The sequence below is a fragment of the Brachycentrus maculatus genome, unplaced genomic scaffold, assembly GCF_059751285.1.
Source record: "Brachycentrus maculatus isolate JH-2025_06_01 unplaced genomic scaffold, ASM5975128v1 h1tg000292l, whole genome shotgun sequence".
Classification (NCBI taxonomy): Eukaryota; Metazoa; Arthropoda; class Insecta; order Trichoptera; family Brachycentridae; genus Brachycentrus; species Brachycentrus maculatus.
In genome coordinates, this window is record NW_028281043.1 from 469,910 (window position 1) to 489,345 (window position 19,436).

Here is a 19,436-nt window from a genome sequence, read left to right on the forward strand (position 1 = left end):
ATCTCATAGAAAGAAGTTTGTTAGTAATTTTAGCTTATCACATATTAAATATAATAAATCCATTAGATTATAAACATTTCAATAATTACATATGTTTGTCATTACACTTTAAAGTATGTAGTCTTTAACGATTCTCATACACACATGTTCATTTTAAGAATGTGACTAAACCAAATCGATTTTACCGGGGCTGATGAATGTAATATAGCTTCAGGAGTGGAAAGAGAGGTTGGAAAAACATCGCTGTCCTCACACACATGCACTCCTGGTTTTATCAAATCTTGGCGGTTGTCAAATATTTTTGTTATTGTTATCAGCTCTGGCTCATATTTGAAAAATAACTGCAATACATAACTATATTTTTTCAATGACTTATGCTAGAATTGAATAAAAGGGCATTAGCCTTACTGTGGCCCAAGTTAGCCCTACTATGACTTTAGATTAGTCCTACTGTGGCCAAACGATAGCCCTACTCTGGCTCTAAGTTAGCCCTACTTTGGCCATAAGTTAGCCCTACTCTGGCCCTAAGTTACCCCTACTTTGGCAAAAGTTAGCCATACTCTGGCCCTAAGTTAGCCCTACTTTGGCCATAAGTTAGTCCTACTCTGGCCCTAAGTTAGCCCTACTTTGGCCATAAGTTAGCCCTACTCTGGCCCTAAGTTAGCCCTACTTTGGCAAAAGTTAGCCCTACTCTGGCCCTAAGTTAGCCCTACTTTGGCCATAAGTTAGCCCTACTCTAGCCCTAAGGTAGCCCTACTCTGACTTTAAGTTAACCCTACTCCGACTTTAAGTTCTTCCTACTCTGGCCTGAGTCAGCCCGATTCGGTTTCTAGTAAAATTAATTTAGTTTGAAGAAAGTTTACAAAAAAAATGACTGGAAAAACTTATATTCTAAATTTTACTTATTCTACTCTTGTTTGGTGACTTCAGCGAGTCGTTAGATGACACCTTTGAATATCGTCATAATAATTATTAAACTTAAAAACTAAAAGCTGCTTAAATAGCTAAATGTTTATAATCATGTATTAACTTTCTAAAGAAAGCTTCTAATGAATATTATAATTTAAGTAATGCAATTACAACTTCTTGCAATACTACAATTTCACTGACTCACTTGTGTTTCGCCAAAACACTTTTTGATGTTTTTTTTCATTATTGTTTTTACTGTTTTTGAAGTAGATCACCGTTTTTACAGTAAATCACTCTGTTTTTAAAATAGATCACGGTATTTATTGTTTTTAGTCTTTTTATTGTTTTTTGTTGCTCACTGTTTCGATTGTTTTCAATATTTTAATTGTTCTCACTATTTTTATTGTTTTCACTGTTTTTACTGTTTTCACTGTTTTTAGTGTTTTCGTTGCTTTTATTATTTTCACTATTTTTTGCGTTTCAATTATTTTCATCGTTTTGATTGTTTTCACTGCGCTTGGCGTTTTTATTATTTTTGTCATTTTTATTGTTTTCACTGTTTTTAGTGCATGTACTGCGTTCATTATTTTCATCATTTTTAGTTGGTGAAATATATTTCACACAGGTATCGTTCTTAACGTCCTTTAAATATTATCATTTAATAATATTTTTTTGGAATAACAAGCAAAAAATGCAAAAGAGAGCTTCTTTTACATAATATAAGTGGAATATAATTTTGATGTACGACGTTGATTGATTGAGGTTGATTCTCATGTCATAGATCACTTTTCATTCGCAAGTTGCCAGTCTACATTACATGAAGAGTGAACTTATTCTGGATGTAGTACACGAGATTGGCAACTTGTTGATAGTTTCGTCGCATCCAGGCGACATTGTTTTCGGCTTGTTCCAGTGACTGCTTCAGGGAAAGAGAGTTGCGCTTTGTCTGTTTTTCAATTACTTCGATCAGATTCTTCATCTAAGGAAAATAACTCGAATTAAGAGATTTCAAATGGATACTAAAATTTTCAATTTAAGTTGTAAAAGGATTGTAGATTTAGTTGTATAATTGTAGATTAAGATTAAGTTGTAAAAGCATTGTAGATTTGCGAATGTAAATACTCACGTCTTCCAATTGGTAGGGGCTGTTGATAAATCCTACGGTGTCGGATATCATCTTTTCAATAATAGCGGGTGCGTTGTTGAATCTATAGGATGTTGAAAATGTGTTATTTTATAGGTACAAAATATTTTATTTAAGTACCAGCACATATTCGAGTTATATATTTACCTATCCAGGAAGAACGGCCATTGGAATCGGATGAAATTGACAGCGATCTGATGTCCCAAATTATTTTTAGCGACCGATTCGAAGATGACCAGAATCTCGTCAATACTTAATTTTAATTCACTGTTCGGCATGATAAAACTAAGAGACCTGCGGACAAGGAAGACGACCATGTTAATTTGACTCGTATACCATAAGCGAAGTCAACAACAGTTATGGTCGGAAAACAGGAAAAACAAATTGTTACTTTGTCAGTAGCCATGTTTCCTTTGTACAACCCAGGGCAAAGAGGCGTCGCTTTTGTTCAACGATATCCGTGGTGTTGCGGAACTCGCGCAATGCGAATTCCCACTGTCTTCCTCCACCCCTTTTGACAGCGGCACAATACATCCCCTGGCGAATGGCCTTCGGTATTCTGAAAACAAGCAATCATTAAACCGTTTCCTCGAATAAGGATCAAACATATCGGATTGATTCAGTTAGCTTACTCGTTGACTCCCGTGGATATCCACTCGCTATACCACTGGGCTGATTTTCCAACGCAGTGCGGATGGTCGAAATGGCACGCCATGTTAATCATATTTTCCATATGGGTCTGTTCATCGACATTTTGCTCAAACTCCAATGCGAGATCCGTGTTCTGGGCAATGTCGGTGTAGGCCCTTTGAATCAAAGCCAGGATATAAAGCTGTAACCAAATATTTAAAAATATATATATACAAAAATACTCTCTCGTATAGCAAAAATACAAAGTAGCATCAGTTTATTTTACTCTGTAGCTCCCGTAATCCGGCATGTTTTTCATTAGATTGTCCATGTAATACAGTGGCGTGGCCACGGCCATCCACGGTAAGTATGTTACTTCCTTCGTCAGTTGGAAAGCCAAGGATAGAGCTATGTCATACTGAAATAAAAACAATCATATTTTAGTACAACTTTAAATCAATTGACATATTTTTTTATAATATACCACATAGTTACTCACCGGTAATTTACCTCCCTGAGCCAGATTAAGGCTGTCGCTCAAAAGTTGCGCTTTGATAGATGTAGGGAATTTGTCATAAGCGTCAATCAGTAACTTCCAATTAGGGGTATCATAGTTAACGCGATACAAACCTGACAAGAAAAAAGTAATAAATTACACTCGAATTAAAAATGAGATGCCAACGCATTGATAAATAGTTGAAATTAAAAACGATATATTTATGTTCTTATATACTTTAATACTCTACTGGAACGTAATACCGCGATTAAAGTATAAGTATAAGTTATATCGTTCGACATTATTACTCTGTATTACAATATTTTGTTTTTTATTGTAATAGGAAGATTAGATGAATCATAGAAAAACTTGAAACAAGTGTGATAAAACATTGTTTTAGACAAATAGCAATAAATCACCGGCTTACTTGTTTGGCGGAGCTAGCAATTTTCCATTTTTTATTTGGTATTACGAAATGAATAATGTTTGAAAACTTAATAAAGTGTGCTCGGTGAGGCAGTTAAAAAACACGATTAAAAAGGGAAAAATACGAAAATTTATCATTAATTACGGATCCCAGTTCGTTTTTGTCATAATTAGTTTTCTGAGAATAATCACAATATGAATCTGATATAATAAAATATTTCGACTTGCCGGTTTGGTTCAAGTTAGCCACTAGCCACTTCGCGCCTTTGGGCAAGCGAGTTATAAGCGTCTGAGATTCATTAATCCATACTTTGGGAGCCAAATCCTCGAAGTTATTTTCTACTTCAGTGGTATAAGACAAAGGTATCCACCACTTCGTCAAGTTGTCGCTGTTTTCATTTAACGTAAACCTTTCCTGTAAACAAAATATTAATATTAAGCGCAAATCCGAATTAGCGTAAACTCGAGGTTAAATAATTATGTTCTGGTTTATGTACTTAAAGTAAAACCTTCGTTGAACGCTACTTGAGAAATGCGAAGGCATATTCAAATACAGCTAAAACCATCTATAGAAAAAAGATTATAGATTTCTTTTAAATCGAATAAATTTACATAATGCGGAATGAAATAATGTATAATTTTAAGCGGATTATGTATCGCCGATTTAAAAATAGTACCGGTAGGTCCGAATATCATTTAATATACTCGTAAAAAATATCACAAGTATCGCGAAGTAAAAAAAGCTCAATTCGAATCATTGGTCCTATATTTTTTGTGGAGTTTTGAAAATGTCATATGTTTGATCTGGTAGAGTGACGAAACGCGTTAGATCTTCTTAGATGCGAATATACTCATTTGCGAAGAGTTAGAACAGCTGTAAGTTGACTGAAATGGAACGCCTAACAATTCGACAGAACCCCATATGTACGAGTATATTCTGGTTTATCCAAAATATGCCAGTCATCAATATTAAGGGGCCTGCTCGCAGATTGACAAATTCTAACGCCATCTGATATATTACTATGGTATGCACTAATTTGTTGTATCACGCGACGTACCTGCGTGATAACGGCGGATCCCAAATCATAATCTCTCATGACGTTCACAACCGGATATCCGACTTGATTGGTCCAACTTTCCATTACTACCTTTATATCGAGGGTCTCGTTGTTGGGGGATTTCGGGTTTTTCTTGGATATGGCATTCCAGAGATCATCTTGATCGGCGTTTCCGTATGCGTGTTCCTTGAGATAAGAAACCACGGCCTCTTCCATTACAGTCTTGTCGAGGAAGAAGCTCATCATACGGATGAGGGACGCCCCTAAAGTAAATCAATATTTTTCACATTTATTCGACCCCGCAAAAAAAATAAAAAAAACGTATATTGATGTAATAACGATGTTTGTTAAATAACACTGCAGCCGCATTTCTAAAACGTTTTCCATACCTTTGCTGTACGAAATCTCGTTGAATGTTTCATAAGATGGAGTTTTTACAGTTTGAGCTATTGGTGTAGAAGTTTGCAGAGAATCTACCAAGAATGTTTTTTGGAGGACTTCAACTTGGAATTTTTCCTTTATTTTCCAAGCCGGGAACATCTAAAATGAATTCAAAACAAATTAAAATTCGGAAACAGACTTGATGTAGGATGTATTGTTATGTAAAAAATATCAAACAATGACATAATATCATTTTACTCACCTTGTCTATGATTTCGTAAGCGTAAAAGGTCGAAAACCCTTCCTTGAGCCAAAGGTTGTCCCACCACTTCGGCGTCACGAGGTTTCCGAACCATTGGTGAGCGATTTCATGTGCCAGGATAAGAGCTATTTCCTTCTTTCTTGATTCGAGAGTGGAAGGGTCCACATAGGCATTATTTTTCCTAAAAAGTATTGTTCGTAAATGGAAGTGATTGACATATTGTCCCGACTGAGGATGTAGTATCAAAAAACCTGCTCGTATGTTATGTGTAGAATGAAGTAGATGACGTTATTTGTAAATAATTAGTATGTGTCCGGTGATTGAAAGTTAAACAGCCACTCGGACCGATTGAACTATGGGTAGTAGACAGCCTCCCCCTTCGTTGAGTGGGGTGCGGTCGGTAAAGAGGGTGGCAATGGAAAGGGTATTGTCGCGACGGTTTGGAGTGTTCACACGTCAACTCCATTTGAATAAATTTGCCGGGAGAAGCTCAACACGTCTCGTCAAATTATCTTCTTGACGTGTCGAAAAATCCAATGACCTGATTTATAGTATACCGACGCTATTAACGAGTCTCGAAGTCTTAATTATTCAATACGGAGGTGGGTGCTTTGTTATAAATTCACCACAAATTATCTCCCGACGAATAAATCTCCCCCAAAAAGTATTGTGAATATTTTATTTCAACGAAAAACCGATTTATTTTCAAATGTATACTTTTTTAAGTACGACGAAATCCGTTAAATGTAAAAAATTTACGACAAATGGGAATATTGTATTTCTTAAAGAAAAAACTTTATTTATATTTATCTAAATAAAAAACAACAGTAAAATACACTTTTAACAGCCTAACGTCTAACCAATGTGACGAAACGAAGTACAAAGGTATTGACAAAATATATTTTGGTTAATAAACATAGAAAATTAGCGATTTTTTTAAAATGAGAGATCTTAATTTTAGAGAGATTGTAATAATGCTTCCGAATGTTACTGAATTAATATTTCAAACAAACAATATGACGCAAATTACACCATTTATCAGATATGGTATTACAGCTTTCATATACCTGCTTCCGATGAAATAATTTTAAAAAACTACCTGTCATTATGAATTAGATACCGACGTTTTCGGAAGTGATATTTAAAATCAACAAACAACTCTATAAATAATTAAATGATAGTTATTCTAGAAGGCGATCATATTACAAGAACCAACCCACATATCTCTAGAGCGTTGATACTGATCTTAAAGCTTTGAAATAAATTTCAAACCTATAAATTACTTGAATAACACTGTATTAAGTGCTTACCCGAGAGTAGACAATCAGAAAAAAAGTTCTCGCGTATGCATAACTATTTTTTGTTGATAGTTCAATGTATCTTATGTACCTTCAAAACACATTCGTTGCAGTAAAAAAATGTGGGTTATAGCGGTCGATGATTTCCTGGTTTCATTGGGAGCATGCAAAACAGCTGATTGTAAAAATTTTTGACTGAGATTTTAACGTATTAATTAGAAACAGTTAACACTGTGCGGCGTTCATGAGTTATTGGAGGAACTTAAATAAAAACAGCTCGTAAAAATTATTAGCAGAAAAACAACATACGCTTGAAATCCAAATTCCAATGTACGACATGTTTTCACATCTCGAACAACGATACGAACATTACATCGTTGTGTGTGTCGTTTAGAATACTATTAATGACTTCGATCGGCGTTTGATAAGGATTTTACATTACGGAAGAAAAAATATATACGAGTATACATATAAGATTTTGTAGCTAGTGCAATATTGTTGAAATTCACGTTCTTAAAATCTCACACAATTTTAAAACGGCGAAAGAATGCAACAATAAATTTTTTTTTTGTTGAAATCCACAACTATCAACTGAAAATTATCTCTGAATATTCTCTAGTAAAATCAAGTAAAATATAAGGATATCCATAACGTAAAATCAGGGAGATAATATTAAATTTTGAATGTTTTAGTCGACATAAATGCGCGGTAGGTAGGTAAACATAAAAAAATAAGCGGTCGCCGAAAATTCAACATGATTTACATACTTCAAGTTCGAAAAAGGTAAAAACAAAACTTACCTGAAGATGATCAGGCCCCAATTTTCCATGGCATCGAAGAACTGGTCTTGCACAGCGACTATGTCTAATTTGGAAAGAGGATACTTGATACGAAAAATGGACTCCATATTCTGGACAATGTCAGCAGCCAGTTCTAAGATGTATGTCATTTGGGAGATATCGTTAGGTAACGAATAACCCGTGTAAGAGACGTTGGTATGAGATTGGATGGTATTTAATGGTTTGTGTTTTGAAATGATGAATGCCGTAAGGTATGTTGACATCAGAGGTGTCTCTTCGAAGAAGTCCCAGACAAAATCATCGGATGAAAGGCTGAAAATAATAAAATAAATAACATTCTTGTCCGAATAACGAAGTAAGGTCCATTTTGGTTCATGGTGATGCACCGTATAATAATTTACAGGAGCGGGAATTTTTTTAGAAGACAATGGTAGTAACTTGTAAGGGTTACCGCTCCTCTCGCCGACAGCAAAATCAGACATATAGTTCCAGTAACAAATAAGTAAGAGCTTAGTACCTTACTTTAGCTCGTCACAAAAGGCATAAAGGGGGCGATAAATATAACATCAATCGCTCTATGGCGATGCTGAATAAAAGTTTAACTCAACGTGTATAATAATTGAATTTTGTACGATTAGATTACGTCACTTCGCAGTAAATCATAATTTAAAAAAAAATTTACCTTATTGAACAAAATTTAAAAAAAGGCAATAAAATTAACATATATTAAAAAAAACGTAATCGCTAAAATAATCGAATGAAAAAGTGTCGTAAATGATGATTTCAGCTATTCCTCGCTTTTCTGTTATTATGTAAATTATTTGTTATTTTATAAACTAACGTTTTTTTTGTACAACACGGTTGGACTAAAATTAATATGAACGGATATCTGTAAACTACATGAAAGAACATTTGAAAAATCAAAATAATTTTATTGTCTGGCCATTTCATGATTTTTGGCTAGTGATACTAAAAAATAACGAATCTCTCAAATTTATCTTTGAGAGGTCGTTTATTTTACAAAAAATACGTTAAGTTAACGAATCTGGCATAGATGGAGGTCACCAATCACCGAGACAAAGATAATATCCTATTTCGAGCACGTATGCCTTCAGATCATTTGAAATTGCATGAGATTATACAAAAATTATATTTTTTTAGTAGGCCTCAGAATAATTATTGTCATACTGAGATATAAGTAAATACCAATAAGTAGTTTTGTTTGAAAAAACAATGCTGACAGCCGAAACCGTTGTAATAATTCATCTTACAAACAAATTGGCGAGGAAAATTGAAAAATTTAAATATTATACACGTTGAAATGGTATTTGTTAAAATGACATTGAAAATAATAAAAGACTATATTTTTGTAAAACTTTTTGTTCAATCGATTGAGTAGTGGCGAGCTAAGAGAATGGCACTGGCTCTTACTTGTAACTCATTTTAAAGAGACAGTACTACTAAGAACAAGAAAAAATCTTATAATAGCAAAATCTGAATAAAGGGAAGGCGATCCGGAAAGGAAAAATTTGCGGTGAAATGGTGGAAAGTAGTTACAAACAAGCAAATAAAACAATTGGGAAGGTGGTCGAATAATTTAAGGGCGCATCTTTTATGGGAATAGGGCGCAGCATTCAACTATGAAATATCATCTGGGTTGTAAAATGGATCAATGTACTATAAAATTCCTTTTCCCGAAGCGATAAAAATATTTCTAGAATATAAGGACAGTCAACAGTGACCTAGTTTTCTAGCGCACTATAGTGAAATGTAAAACTTCTGAAAGCAAGTGCACTACTTCTGCTATATGCAGGAGTACAGCTACTGACCATGACATATCGACTAGGCTTCGTAGTCCCCACACAAGTTTAAAATTTTACTGTAACTCAAGTAGATATCTTGTAAATCGGATTATACACCCTAAAAATAGAATCGTGGATACCATACTTTTTTAGTTTGAGGGTGAAACCCGGTGGATTATTTACATATCTGTTTTTTTTTATATGAAAACGCATTTTTTTGGCAAATATTAATCGATCTTCTTTTCTAGTGATATTTTTATCGCACCGACAAAAGTCGCGTTGGTATTATTCAATCGCATTCAAATGAGCAATAGCAAATTGTTGTATCATTAATAATAAAATCTTGATGATGCACTATGTGTATGAAATTATGAATGATATCAAGGAAAAAAATATTTAAAAAAATAAATAGGCACTAACATTTTTTCTGATTTCTGGAGCTTCATATTAGAGAGCGTAGTATAAGAGGATGGACGGCCGATAATAAATGTAAAACAGGCTTTGTAGATAGGCTCATCGAAGCAGGGATAAACACTTCTGGCTTCAGCTGGTGAGAACATGGTGTTCAACGAGTAGCTGGAGAAAAACACAGTTCAAATATATCGTTGACAAAAATCAATCAAAATCTTGATTCCATATAATATTATTTTTGTATTTACCTGGATCAGATCCTAAAGTTACACAAATTTAGTAATCGCCGGGGTTTTCCGGGATAGATGTTAATTGGCGAGCATGCGTGAATGCTACCAGCAGAATATACTATATTTATACGAGGACGTGTAAACACTGAATTGGTGATTCAATTAGTTGACATCTTTTGATGAAATTTTGAATCAAATCCAAAATAAACACCGACGACATGTTTTCGACAAAAATAAAACCTTTAACTCTGTTTTATCAAATATTTACATGTATCTAAACTGTAACTAACTTGATCAAAAGATCAATGAGAAATTACTGAGGCTATTGGTTAGGTATATGAAAGTATCAAAGCACACATACAAGTGTACTCATTTAACTACGACTATGTAAAAACAGACAAGTGGATAGAAAATAAGAGATTAAAAAATATAAACAACACAGCACGAAAGTGCAGTTTTGATATATAGGCTTGGCTTAGTAAGATGAAGTGACAATTTTCACAAAGTAAGATTAAAATATTTTCACATAGACTTTTTTTGACTGATCGTGATTTTATTTTTGATCCCCAATGAATTGAAAAAAATCATTCATATTTTTCCTAATCCATTAATTCGCTTAAAATTTAAGCGAGTCGCCTTTTATAGCAACTTACTGTAGTAATATATTCGTTTACTCTAATTTGAATGCCGAAACTAATCATTCATCACTAAAACACTTAATATATGCATTAATGTAAAGCACACATGTAACTATAAATCTTGGTTAGTATACATACAAAAATAAATGTATTATGGACGGCAAACTATGTAAAAGTTTGAACAAATGGTTCATCGAACACAAGGTAATCATTAAATTAATTCTCAATACGTGTTTTTTTTTCTTTTCCGTTAGCGTGTATTTAAATATAAATTAAGTTAGATATGTAATAAAAATTTTGTAAAAATTTAATTTTCTTTATGGGTCAGAAATAAGTGTTACGGTAGTATTCTTTTGTTTTTGTGTTCTATGTACGTAATATTAGCAAGTAAATCGTTAAACAAGTACTGTTTCAATGTTTTTTTATTCTTTATATGATAAATTATTGCCCATATATAAGAGGTAACCACTCCAGGGTTTTTAAAATTGTTTTGTTGTTGTAAATAGAAAAAAAACAATGAATTGACTAACTCTTTGGATTGGATTTGTAAAATTTCTAACGATATTTTTTTTCATGATAAAAACAAAGGAAAAAAAACAGTTAAAAATACTTTTCTAAATAAAGTCTATTTAATTGTAAATAATAATATTAGTTCCCACAAAAATTAAGAAGAAAAAAACATTTTCATTTACTTGTTAGTCATATAAGCATTGATTTACTTACTCATCGGTTTCAGTGCCTCCGATCCTTGTCTTGTAGAGTCCTTTAGTTTTATTTTGAATGACGCCGGAAAACTTTAAGAATAGTTTGTACTTTTTGGACGGCAAAAACTTTTCTTTGATGGTCATGGTAAATGTTTCCGACTTGTAATTATATGCCGTATCGATGATTGTTAATGTCTTTGGCTTATTAGAATCCGTAGATAATTTAATTGATTTTTGTTCAACACTTATGTCCTTGGCGTTCAGGACAATTTGATTGGTTTTTTGGATGCAAACGAAATAAAGGGTAAGTTCTCCGACGGTTGTCCATTCATCCTCGAGGATCGGTAAGATTTCTATCCTGATTGAAATCGGAAAAATGAATTAATTATTATAAAGTAACCCCATTCGCTTAAGAACTAACAAGTCACGTCACAGCAAACGTTAACAGGATCGCCCTAGAACAGGGATGGCGAACCGATGGTACACGAGATGATTTTGCATAGCACACGAAACGAAGAGGATAAAAAAAGTGATTTACAAAATTGAAAAAAAAAAGTTTAGACTTACAGACGAAAGTACTACTGCTTGTATTATATTAAAATCATGCTATGAACCCGCATTCAATAACAAAACCTCAATATATTTAAGTTTTAAGGGTTCTATATTTTTTCTCATTTATTTTATTCATTTATTTTATTTTGCTATAAAAAATAATAAGTTATTTTTTCGACGTATTACTGCTTTGTTTATATAAAAAATCTGAGGGTACAGAAACATTTGATTTATTTTTATTTCCATAGCATGTGGCACGCATCATATTATTATATTGAAAAAAAATCAAACTAAAAAAGGTTCGCCATCCCTAGAATATTGTAATCTTGTAGGGTGATTTGTTCCGTTCGAATTGTGGTTCTTTGCGCATTCCTTGGACGGCTTGAAACACAAGCGTCTCCATCCTCCAGCACATATATATCTCTATCGTCAACATGTGTAGAGGCCAGACAATCTGGACGTCACAAGAAATGGTTGGGGCAAGCTCAGACGGCTTTCCCGAGATGGAGTGGCCAAATAAAGGAGTTACCGGGGTCCTACGTGCTGTAGGAATGGGGACTAATCGTAAATGAAGGTGTAACATAACATTTACGATAACCATGACGTTACAACATGGAATGAGATTTCCCTCAAATCAAAATAATAAAATTAAATAACTACTTTAAGAGAGATTTGTGCGATATATACAAAAGTGTAGTATTAGGTATTTATAAATTGAGGAACGGATAAAGACTACATTTGTATTGTATGTAGGTTTTACTTAAAATTTTACCCACTCATTTAAATCGAGCAAATAAAATTTACGATATCGCTCGTTTGCTCTCGCCTATAATTATTTAGTAGGTAACATAAATGTACAATTATAAAAGAATAATGATAATACCTGTATGCCTGAGGACGAAGATTAGTGGGCAGCCTGGTAGAGGAGTCCGGAACTGCGGCGTCGCTGACTTTGATTTCCTGATTAAGAATTAGTTGGTCGTGGGGGGTGACGCCGGCGACAGCCGCGGAAGCCGCGGAGGCTTCGGAAGCCGAGGCGGCTGTGGAGGCGGCTGAGGCCAGGAGGGCCATGAGGCTTGCGGTGGCCGCGGAAGTAGTGGTGGCCGCGGCAGACGGGGTGGGCTTTCTAGTGGTGGTAGCAACCGCGGTCGTGGGAACCACAGTGGGTGCCATGGGTGCAATGGGAGACTTAGGAACTGTGTCACAATCCGGAGGAAACGTAGTCCTCGAATTGTGAATTTTCATCCCAGTCCTGTTGCATTTGTGCTGGCAATCGGGGTTGACCACGTGGATCGCTGCGACTACGATTGCCACGAAAAAGGCTAGTCCAATGGTGCATAGTACCAGTTTGATCGTGATTTTAAAAAAACGATCTTTGGATTCTTCGGACGAAAAGCAGCTCTTTCCTGAACGATATCCGGTTTCGTAACCTGTGATATAAAGTCCTGGTTTTAATATCATACAATTTATGCTTTACTTACATCGCGTTATTTAAGTACATATCCGACATTTCGCGGGTTGGTTTAAATTATCACTTAATGGACGTGTTACATTCAACATTCTACCCATGCATGACATACTACTGAAATTTCAGAATTTTTTTCATATTTTTACTTCGGTGGAAAAGATCTTATGTGAGCTAATTCTTCGGTGACATCTATGATTAAAATAATAAATGTCACCGTAGAAGTTTCAATTGAAGTATATTTTTAAGATCTTTTCAATTGAAGTATAAATAAAACTTATTCCAACTGAGATATGATAAAATAAAGCAGACATTGGAGTAGTGTGGTTGTCAATCATGGGTAGGATAGTGAATGTTACTCGTGTATAAAGTGATAAATAAAACCAGCCTATGACAGGTCGCTGGTTGATTCACAGACTGTCATATTCTGTTCAAGCTTTGTTGAAATATCATTTCTAGTCAAATTCAAGATGATAAATATGAAAAAAACCAGGAATTTTGCAAGCTGGTGTTAAAACTTTTATATATGAAATACAGAGGAAGCGATTATTTTTGTTAAATGCCAGTGTAAGAGAGGAAATATAGATATTTGAGAATTATTTCAATCAACCATTTATTAAAATCAGCTGTCACCAACGACATTAAAATTCGGGGTCTTTTGATATCAATAAATTAGGAATAACTTCGCTCTATTCTGTTTTAGTTGTATTTTTACCTGGTAAATACCACTTTACCTCAAAATCTATTGTGACTTCGATGCATTCAGATTCATTCTTAAACACCGTATGACATTTGAAAATGAAGCGGAAGCTTGGAAACACCGTCTTGGATTGGCTTGTGCTTTTGTCCAGCTTTCTTCGGATCGGTGCTCTTGATCGGTGCGTGAACACGTTGCGCGTGAATTCGATTACGCTTAACTGTCGTAGTCACTTTTATTTTTCGAAACCGGACTGCCGGACGGTAAAATTCCGTGTAGTGCACAAGCTCACTTATAATAGATTTTAAAAAATTGTGGTATTTACGAAGTCAAACTAAAATGACTGCCAAATCAATTAGTGAAAATACTTATTCTTCTTCAAACCTGAATGATGCATAGGGCACGGCATCATATTAACGTAGTGTTGTCTTAATTGTCAACACATGAAGAAAAGGTGATCAGCCCTCAGCTTCAGGTATCAGTCTAGGGTAATACGTAATAAATATTTGAGTGAAAAAATCACTTTGATATTTATTTGACCCCCTCCTAGGAATCGAACCCGGGACCTCCAGAGCGGTAGCTGAGCATGTTGACCATAAAACAACGAACACTAATCGTGTGTAAATAGAATAGTGAAAATACACTATCCTGTTTACATACAATTAGTGCTAAAATGTCGCTGGTTAAATGCCAAAGGGCCACAACGCAAAAAAAAAACTAAATAATTGAGATAAATCTCAAAAATTGTATGTAAATCGTCAAAATTTTCACATTCGGAAGACACCCATTTTTCTAGTGCTAAAAATGGTAATTTCTTACCCTAGAATCATGGATCCCTTTTCCAGTGTAAGAAATGGACATTTCTTGCCATAGAATCATGGGTGCTTTTTCGAATATAAAAATGTTGACGATTGAGATAAAATTTTTGGAATGATGAGTTAATTATATTTTTTTGAGTGGTGGTCCTTAGGGATTTAACCAGCGATGTGTCAGAATTTCAATTTTGTAAAAATTGCTTTAAAAACTTTGACAAAGCTCAATGGGGGTGGGGGTTAGTTGAACGATCTTTTTTTTGTTGCGATTCCATTTATATAAGATTTTTTAAGGAACTGATTCAGTACGAACCGGCGCGTCTTGCCGACCGGCGGGAGATCGGGGAGTCGTCGAGTTCGCGCTGTTCCTCCTGGTTACGATACATGGCTCGGCTTGTTTGAGCGGGTTGTAAATGTTTCTTAAAGACAATGCGCTGAGGGTAATCTGAAATGTATTTGTACAAATTGACACGCCTGTGTTACAATGCACAAATAATTCACGTTATCGCGATACTTCAAAAAACACATAAGTATATTCTTTTAAATAAATACCGGGACTGGGTAATAACCCTAGATCGCGGGACATTGGTAAAATTTACGACGGCTTGTGAGGAGCACATGTAAAGAATGTAGTGACAACTACCATGTACCTTAATTTTTTACCTTTATTTTATACACGTACGTATTTTATTTAAAATTATCAAAAACCAGTTGCACTTATTTTTTAAACGTTTTTTAATTAACGTGAGTTTTTCTTACCGTCGTACATTTTACGATAGTCCCGTATTCAGGCACATCGAAATAAGTTACGTGGACTAGGGTTAAAAGGCATAAATGATTTTTCAGTAGTAAAATATTAATGAAAAAGTTGTACTCCGCAGACTGAGTTTTTTTATACGCATTTTTAATTTTGAAGCTAAATGCTATATTGAATATCATCACTATAAACATATGCCACGCACATAATTAGTAAATAGTATCAATTTTAAATAATCACCACGCCCCATACGGCCACACACTATCTGACTTGTTATTTTATGCCTCCACAATCGAAAACATAGATTATAATTTGTAATTAAGCGCGTCTGGCGATTTTTGCAATGGAGAAAAAAAAGTGGAGAATTTGTGCTGCGGACAAAATTTTAGATTTAGACGCGGTAAAAAGGTTGTAGAAGGTTTACGGTGACCGTATTATATCGAGAACAAGAGAAATTGAGCGGTACAAAGCGTAAAGAGGGTCTAAAGTGGTCGAAGACTAACCTCGGTCTGGATATCTTTCAAGTAACATCAACCAATTAAAGGAATGAGTAATGAAATTGCCATTTCAACGTCATAACTTGTACGTAAATTAAACATCTCTTACGAATCGGTTTGAATGATTTTAGTTGTTGTTTTGAGCATAAATGTCAGAAAGGACCCCACATTTATAGAGCGCATCGCAACTGGTGACGAGACATGGGTTTATGAGTAAGACTTGCACTCTAGCCAATATGCATCGCAATGGAACTCGTTTTGACTCGAATGAAGACAAAAAATAAAATTCGCCGAGGAAACACAGGGTGATTCCGGAGTACGCTTGCAAAGAGTGCACAAATGACTGGATTTGAAGGAGCTTATTCAGGGAGATTCAATCAATTTGGAAGATTTATTAATTTTGGACTCAGTCCCGGTATTTATTTGTACATAAGTAAGAACTATGCAAACACACACTCACACACATACACAAACTACATACATATTGTATTTGGCAGTATGGCGTTATTTTGCGAATATGGGCATAGAACTCAAGTTGTTTATATTGTAAATAAATATTTTTTACTTCAAATTTTAGGGAAATTTCGTCATAATACCTAATTTGAAACAAAATTACATTATGTCACTTCAAAAGAAAGAGGAATGTAAATGGTGTTCGGACTTATTCACGCAGTTGTAATGTTGGTTGTGCTTCGGATAGCCCCATTTACAATACCAACGACGATATACTCGTAGCTATGTACACATGCTAGATCCACAAAACAAATTGCCACTAAATAAATACAAATAATAGTCATATTCATACGTTATATTAGTCGCCTGGGGGAATATGTTCGTAAACCATACAACATACATCCTCTGCGTCTACCTTTTCAATATCCTCACCTTGAGGCTCTTTACATTCAGTGAACTTAAAATTTACAAAGCGAACCAGTTAAACTGTGTATTGGTGTTCCTAAAGATTCAACCACAAATGTAATAATAATTAAAGAAAACACTTCGTTTTTTACCACTTGAGTTTAATTATAGACTACATGTTTCAGAAGCTAAACTTCCATCATTCAGGTCTGTATAATAATTAAAATTAATTAAAATTAATTATAATTTTTTCGGAATTTGCAAATCATATAATAGATACTAATCACTCATTTCACTCCCATAAATTAAAATTATTACACCTTGTTCCATATAAAGGCCAAATTATGAATTATCTTGAAAATTTAGAAATACAAAAAAACCTGAATTCTAATAATAATTTATTAAATAATATATTGTTTCAAAATTCTTCACCATTGCTTTCAATTTTTCCTTTGTTTTCAAACTCCGTTCCTTGACTAACCCCTTCCCCTTACTTTCCCCCTATCCTTATTTATAGAACAATTTTATATTTTATATTTTAGTTATTATACAGACCTGAATGATGGAAGTTTAGCTTCTGAAACATGTAGTCTATAATTAAACTCAAGTGGTAAAAAACGAAGTGTTTTCTTTAATTATTGTAACATGTCTTACCACAAAGTTAATGCCGAAACAATAAATAAAACACAAATGTAATGTTAATATCAATATGCAGAATATACAGCATAGTCCCCCAGTTGCGTCGATATCAACTAACGTAGCGTACGTAATTATGAGAGTCCAGTCGTGATTAGATCGTTTGACGAAGGGATGTACAGTATTACTCGCGTTTGGAGAAACAATTTGGGTATATTACATATTTAATTAAGTGTTGGATATTATTTTAATATCAATTTGTGTTCAGTTAATGCTCGTGTTTAATATCAATGGCTATTGCTTATTAATAGGGTGGGTCCCTAACTATTGGTTTCATCAAGTATTAATTTACCAAGGATTGCGTAAAATTAAACTTCATACCTTTAACCAAAGAGGGATATTCTAAATTAAAAACAACGTTTCACTTGATAACTTGATCATCATTTAAGCAATTTGATTAATATTTTTTTGTAATCTTTATTGCATTTAGGAATACTTGGGTTTCTTGTTTAAAAATAATCAAAATGTGTGATCTAAACAATTTATCGTGTCAATAAATATTACGCGATTTACGGTCAAATCCATCAATACATCCAACGGTCGAACGTGTCACCGTGTGTTATTTCTTTCACCCAAGACATTTTATTTATTTCACTCTAACTACCGCGTGTCATAACTGTGTGGCAGTAAGACAGCAGTAGATCTGTGAACTGCAAATCGTTTTTCGCAAGCTATATTATTTAAAAAATATATATCTCTATGAATACGACTGTGACCTTTCAAATAGGTACCCCTCATGCGAATTTTATTAGATGACGAAGGTGAATAGAAATACATTTAGGTTCCAGTTTCGTTGTGTCGTTTGTGATAAAAACGTAGGTAGTCGTAGATAAAGGTTAAGTAAATGGTTAAGTCAACATTTAAATACATGTTTTAGTGTATGAATATTTTATTTTTAAGTAATTAATTAAGGTCAATTAATTAATGACACAATAAAAAAATTAAGCAAATTATTTTTTTTTACAAGAATATTCTAACCGGATGAAGACAACCCCAAACCTTATATTACATCTTCTACGTAATGTAATTTTGTTTCAAATAATATCGTGAATTAAATTGTACGAAAAATTATATTTTATTTATTGTTTCGGCATTATCTTTGTGGTAAGACATGATATTATTAAACAAAACATTTTTTTTACCACTTGAAGATGAAAGCTTAGCTTCCGAAACTAATCGTCATAAAATAAACTCAAATGGTAAAAAAGTGTTAATAATTTTTTTTTTATATTTCCGCCCAAAAAACTGTGAAAATATCGCCCTGTAATTCGAATTCCATCTACGATGAAATAAAAAAATCTTCAGTTATAAAGGTACGGTGACGACATTGACACTTTTGGGGTAAGTTACAAAATGATTGGCTCTGTTGGAAAGTAATTCACTACAAGCGCTTACGTCTATAAGTTGCGTGAGTGCAGACAGGGGATTCGTCTAAATCGATTTGAGTATCTTGAGACTGCGAACCCGATGTGGAACAAGAGGCGCTCGAGGGCGCATAGTGATGGTTATTGTTCTGCTTGAAGATAATTCGGCGAGCGTAATCTGAAAGTAATATTACAATTTTTTTTTGTGTATTTTTTGCGAATTCATGTTCATGTTTATATTTTTTTAATATTGAGATTTTTTTTCAGTGAAGGAGTTAACATCAAAAGTATGACACATGTAGTACACCGACATTTTTTAATTATATATTTTTTTATTATTTAATAGTTAATTAATTTTCTAGACATTTCTACTTTTTCAATCTTAAAATTAATAACGCAGTTCTCTCCAATAAAGAAACTAAGCTCATGCGCTTGGAGAGGGACTTGCACTTATCATTTATTGTTTATGTTTGTTGGTAATATAATTTATCTTTATTAAAATATTTTTTGTAAAATATATATATATATATATATATATATATATATATA

The 19,436-nt window shown here is 33.8% G+C and overlaps 1 protein-coding gene across 3 annotated transcripts in view; it reads right to left on the minus strand.

The window, feature by feature from the left end:
* Positions 1 to 1,131: 1,131 nt before the first annotated feature.
* The window catches only part of LOC148305038 (thyrotropin-releasing hormone-degrading ectoenzyme-like), a 64,816-nt gene continuing 46,511 nt past the window's right edge, over positions 1,132 to 19,436 (minus strand). Inside the window, exons 3-19 of one of the 3 annotated variants that reach the window (XM_088267318.1) lie at positions 18,919 to 19,065; positions 15,029 to 15,160; positions 12,625 to 13,171; positions 11,209 to 11,547; positions 9,627 to 9,782; positions 7,405 to 7,716; positions 5,307 to 5,487; positions 5,053 to 5,203; positions 4,664 to 4,926; positions 3,834 to 4,020; positions 3,183 to 3,313; positions 2,970 to 3,101; positions 2,686 to 2,885; positions 2,445 to 2,612; positions 2,201 to 2,347; positions 2,036 to 2,117; positions 1,132 to 1,888 (exon numbers count right to left, since the gene is read on the minus strand). In XM_088267318.1, the coding sequence (XP_088123444.1) occupies positions 1,718 to 1,888; positions 2,036 to 2,117; positions 2,201 to 2,347; positions 2,445 to 2,612; positions 2,686 to 2,885; positions 2,970 to 3,101; positions 3,183 to 3,313; positions 3,834 to 4,020; positions 4,664 to 4,926; positions 5,053 to 5,203; positions 5,307 to 5,487; positions 7,405 to 7,716; positions 9,627 to 9,782; positions 11,209 to 11,547; positions 12,625 to 13,171; positions 15,029 to 15,160; positions 18,919 to 19,065 (3,446 nt within the window). In that variant the 3' untranslated portion in view covers positions 1,132 to 1,717. The remainder of the gene's footprint in view (positions 1,889 to 2,035; positions 2,118 to 2,200; positions 2,348 to 2,444; positions 2,613 to 2,685; positions 2,886 to 2,969; positions 3,102 to 3,182; positions 3,314 to 3,833; positions 4,021 to 4,663; positions 4,927 to 5,052; positions 5,204 to 5,306; positions 5,488 to 7,404; positions 7,717 to 9,626; positions 9,783 to 11,208; positions 11,548 to 12,624; positions 13,172 to 15,028; positions 15,161 to 18,918; positions 19,066 to 19,436) is intronic. The other 2 variants (XM_088267319.1, XM_088267320.1) reach the window with 2 other exon arrangements.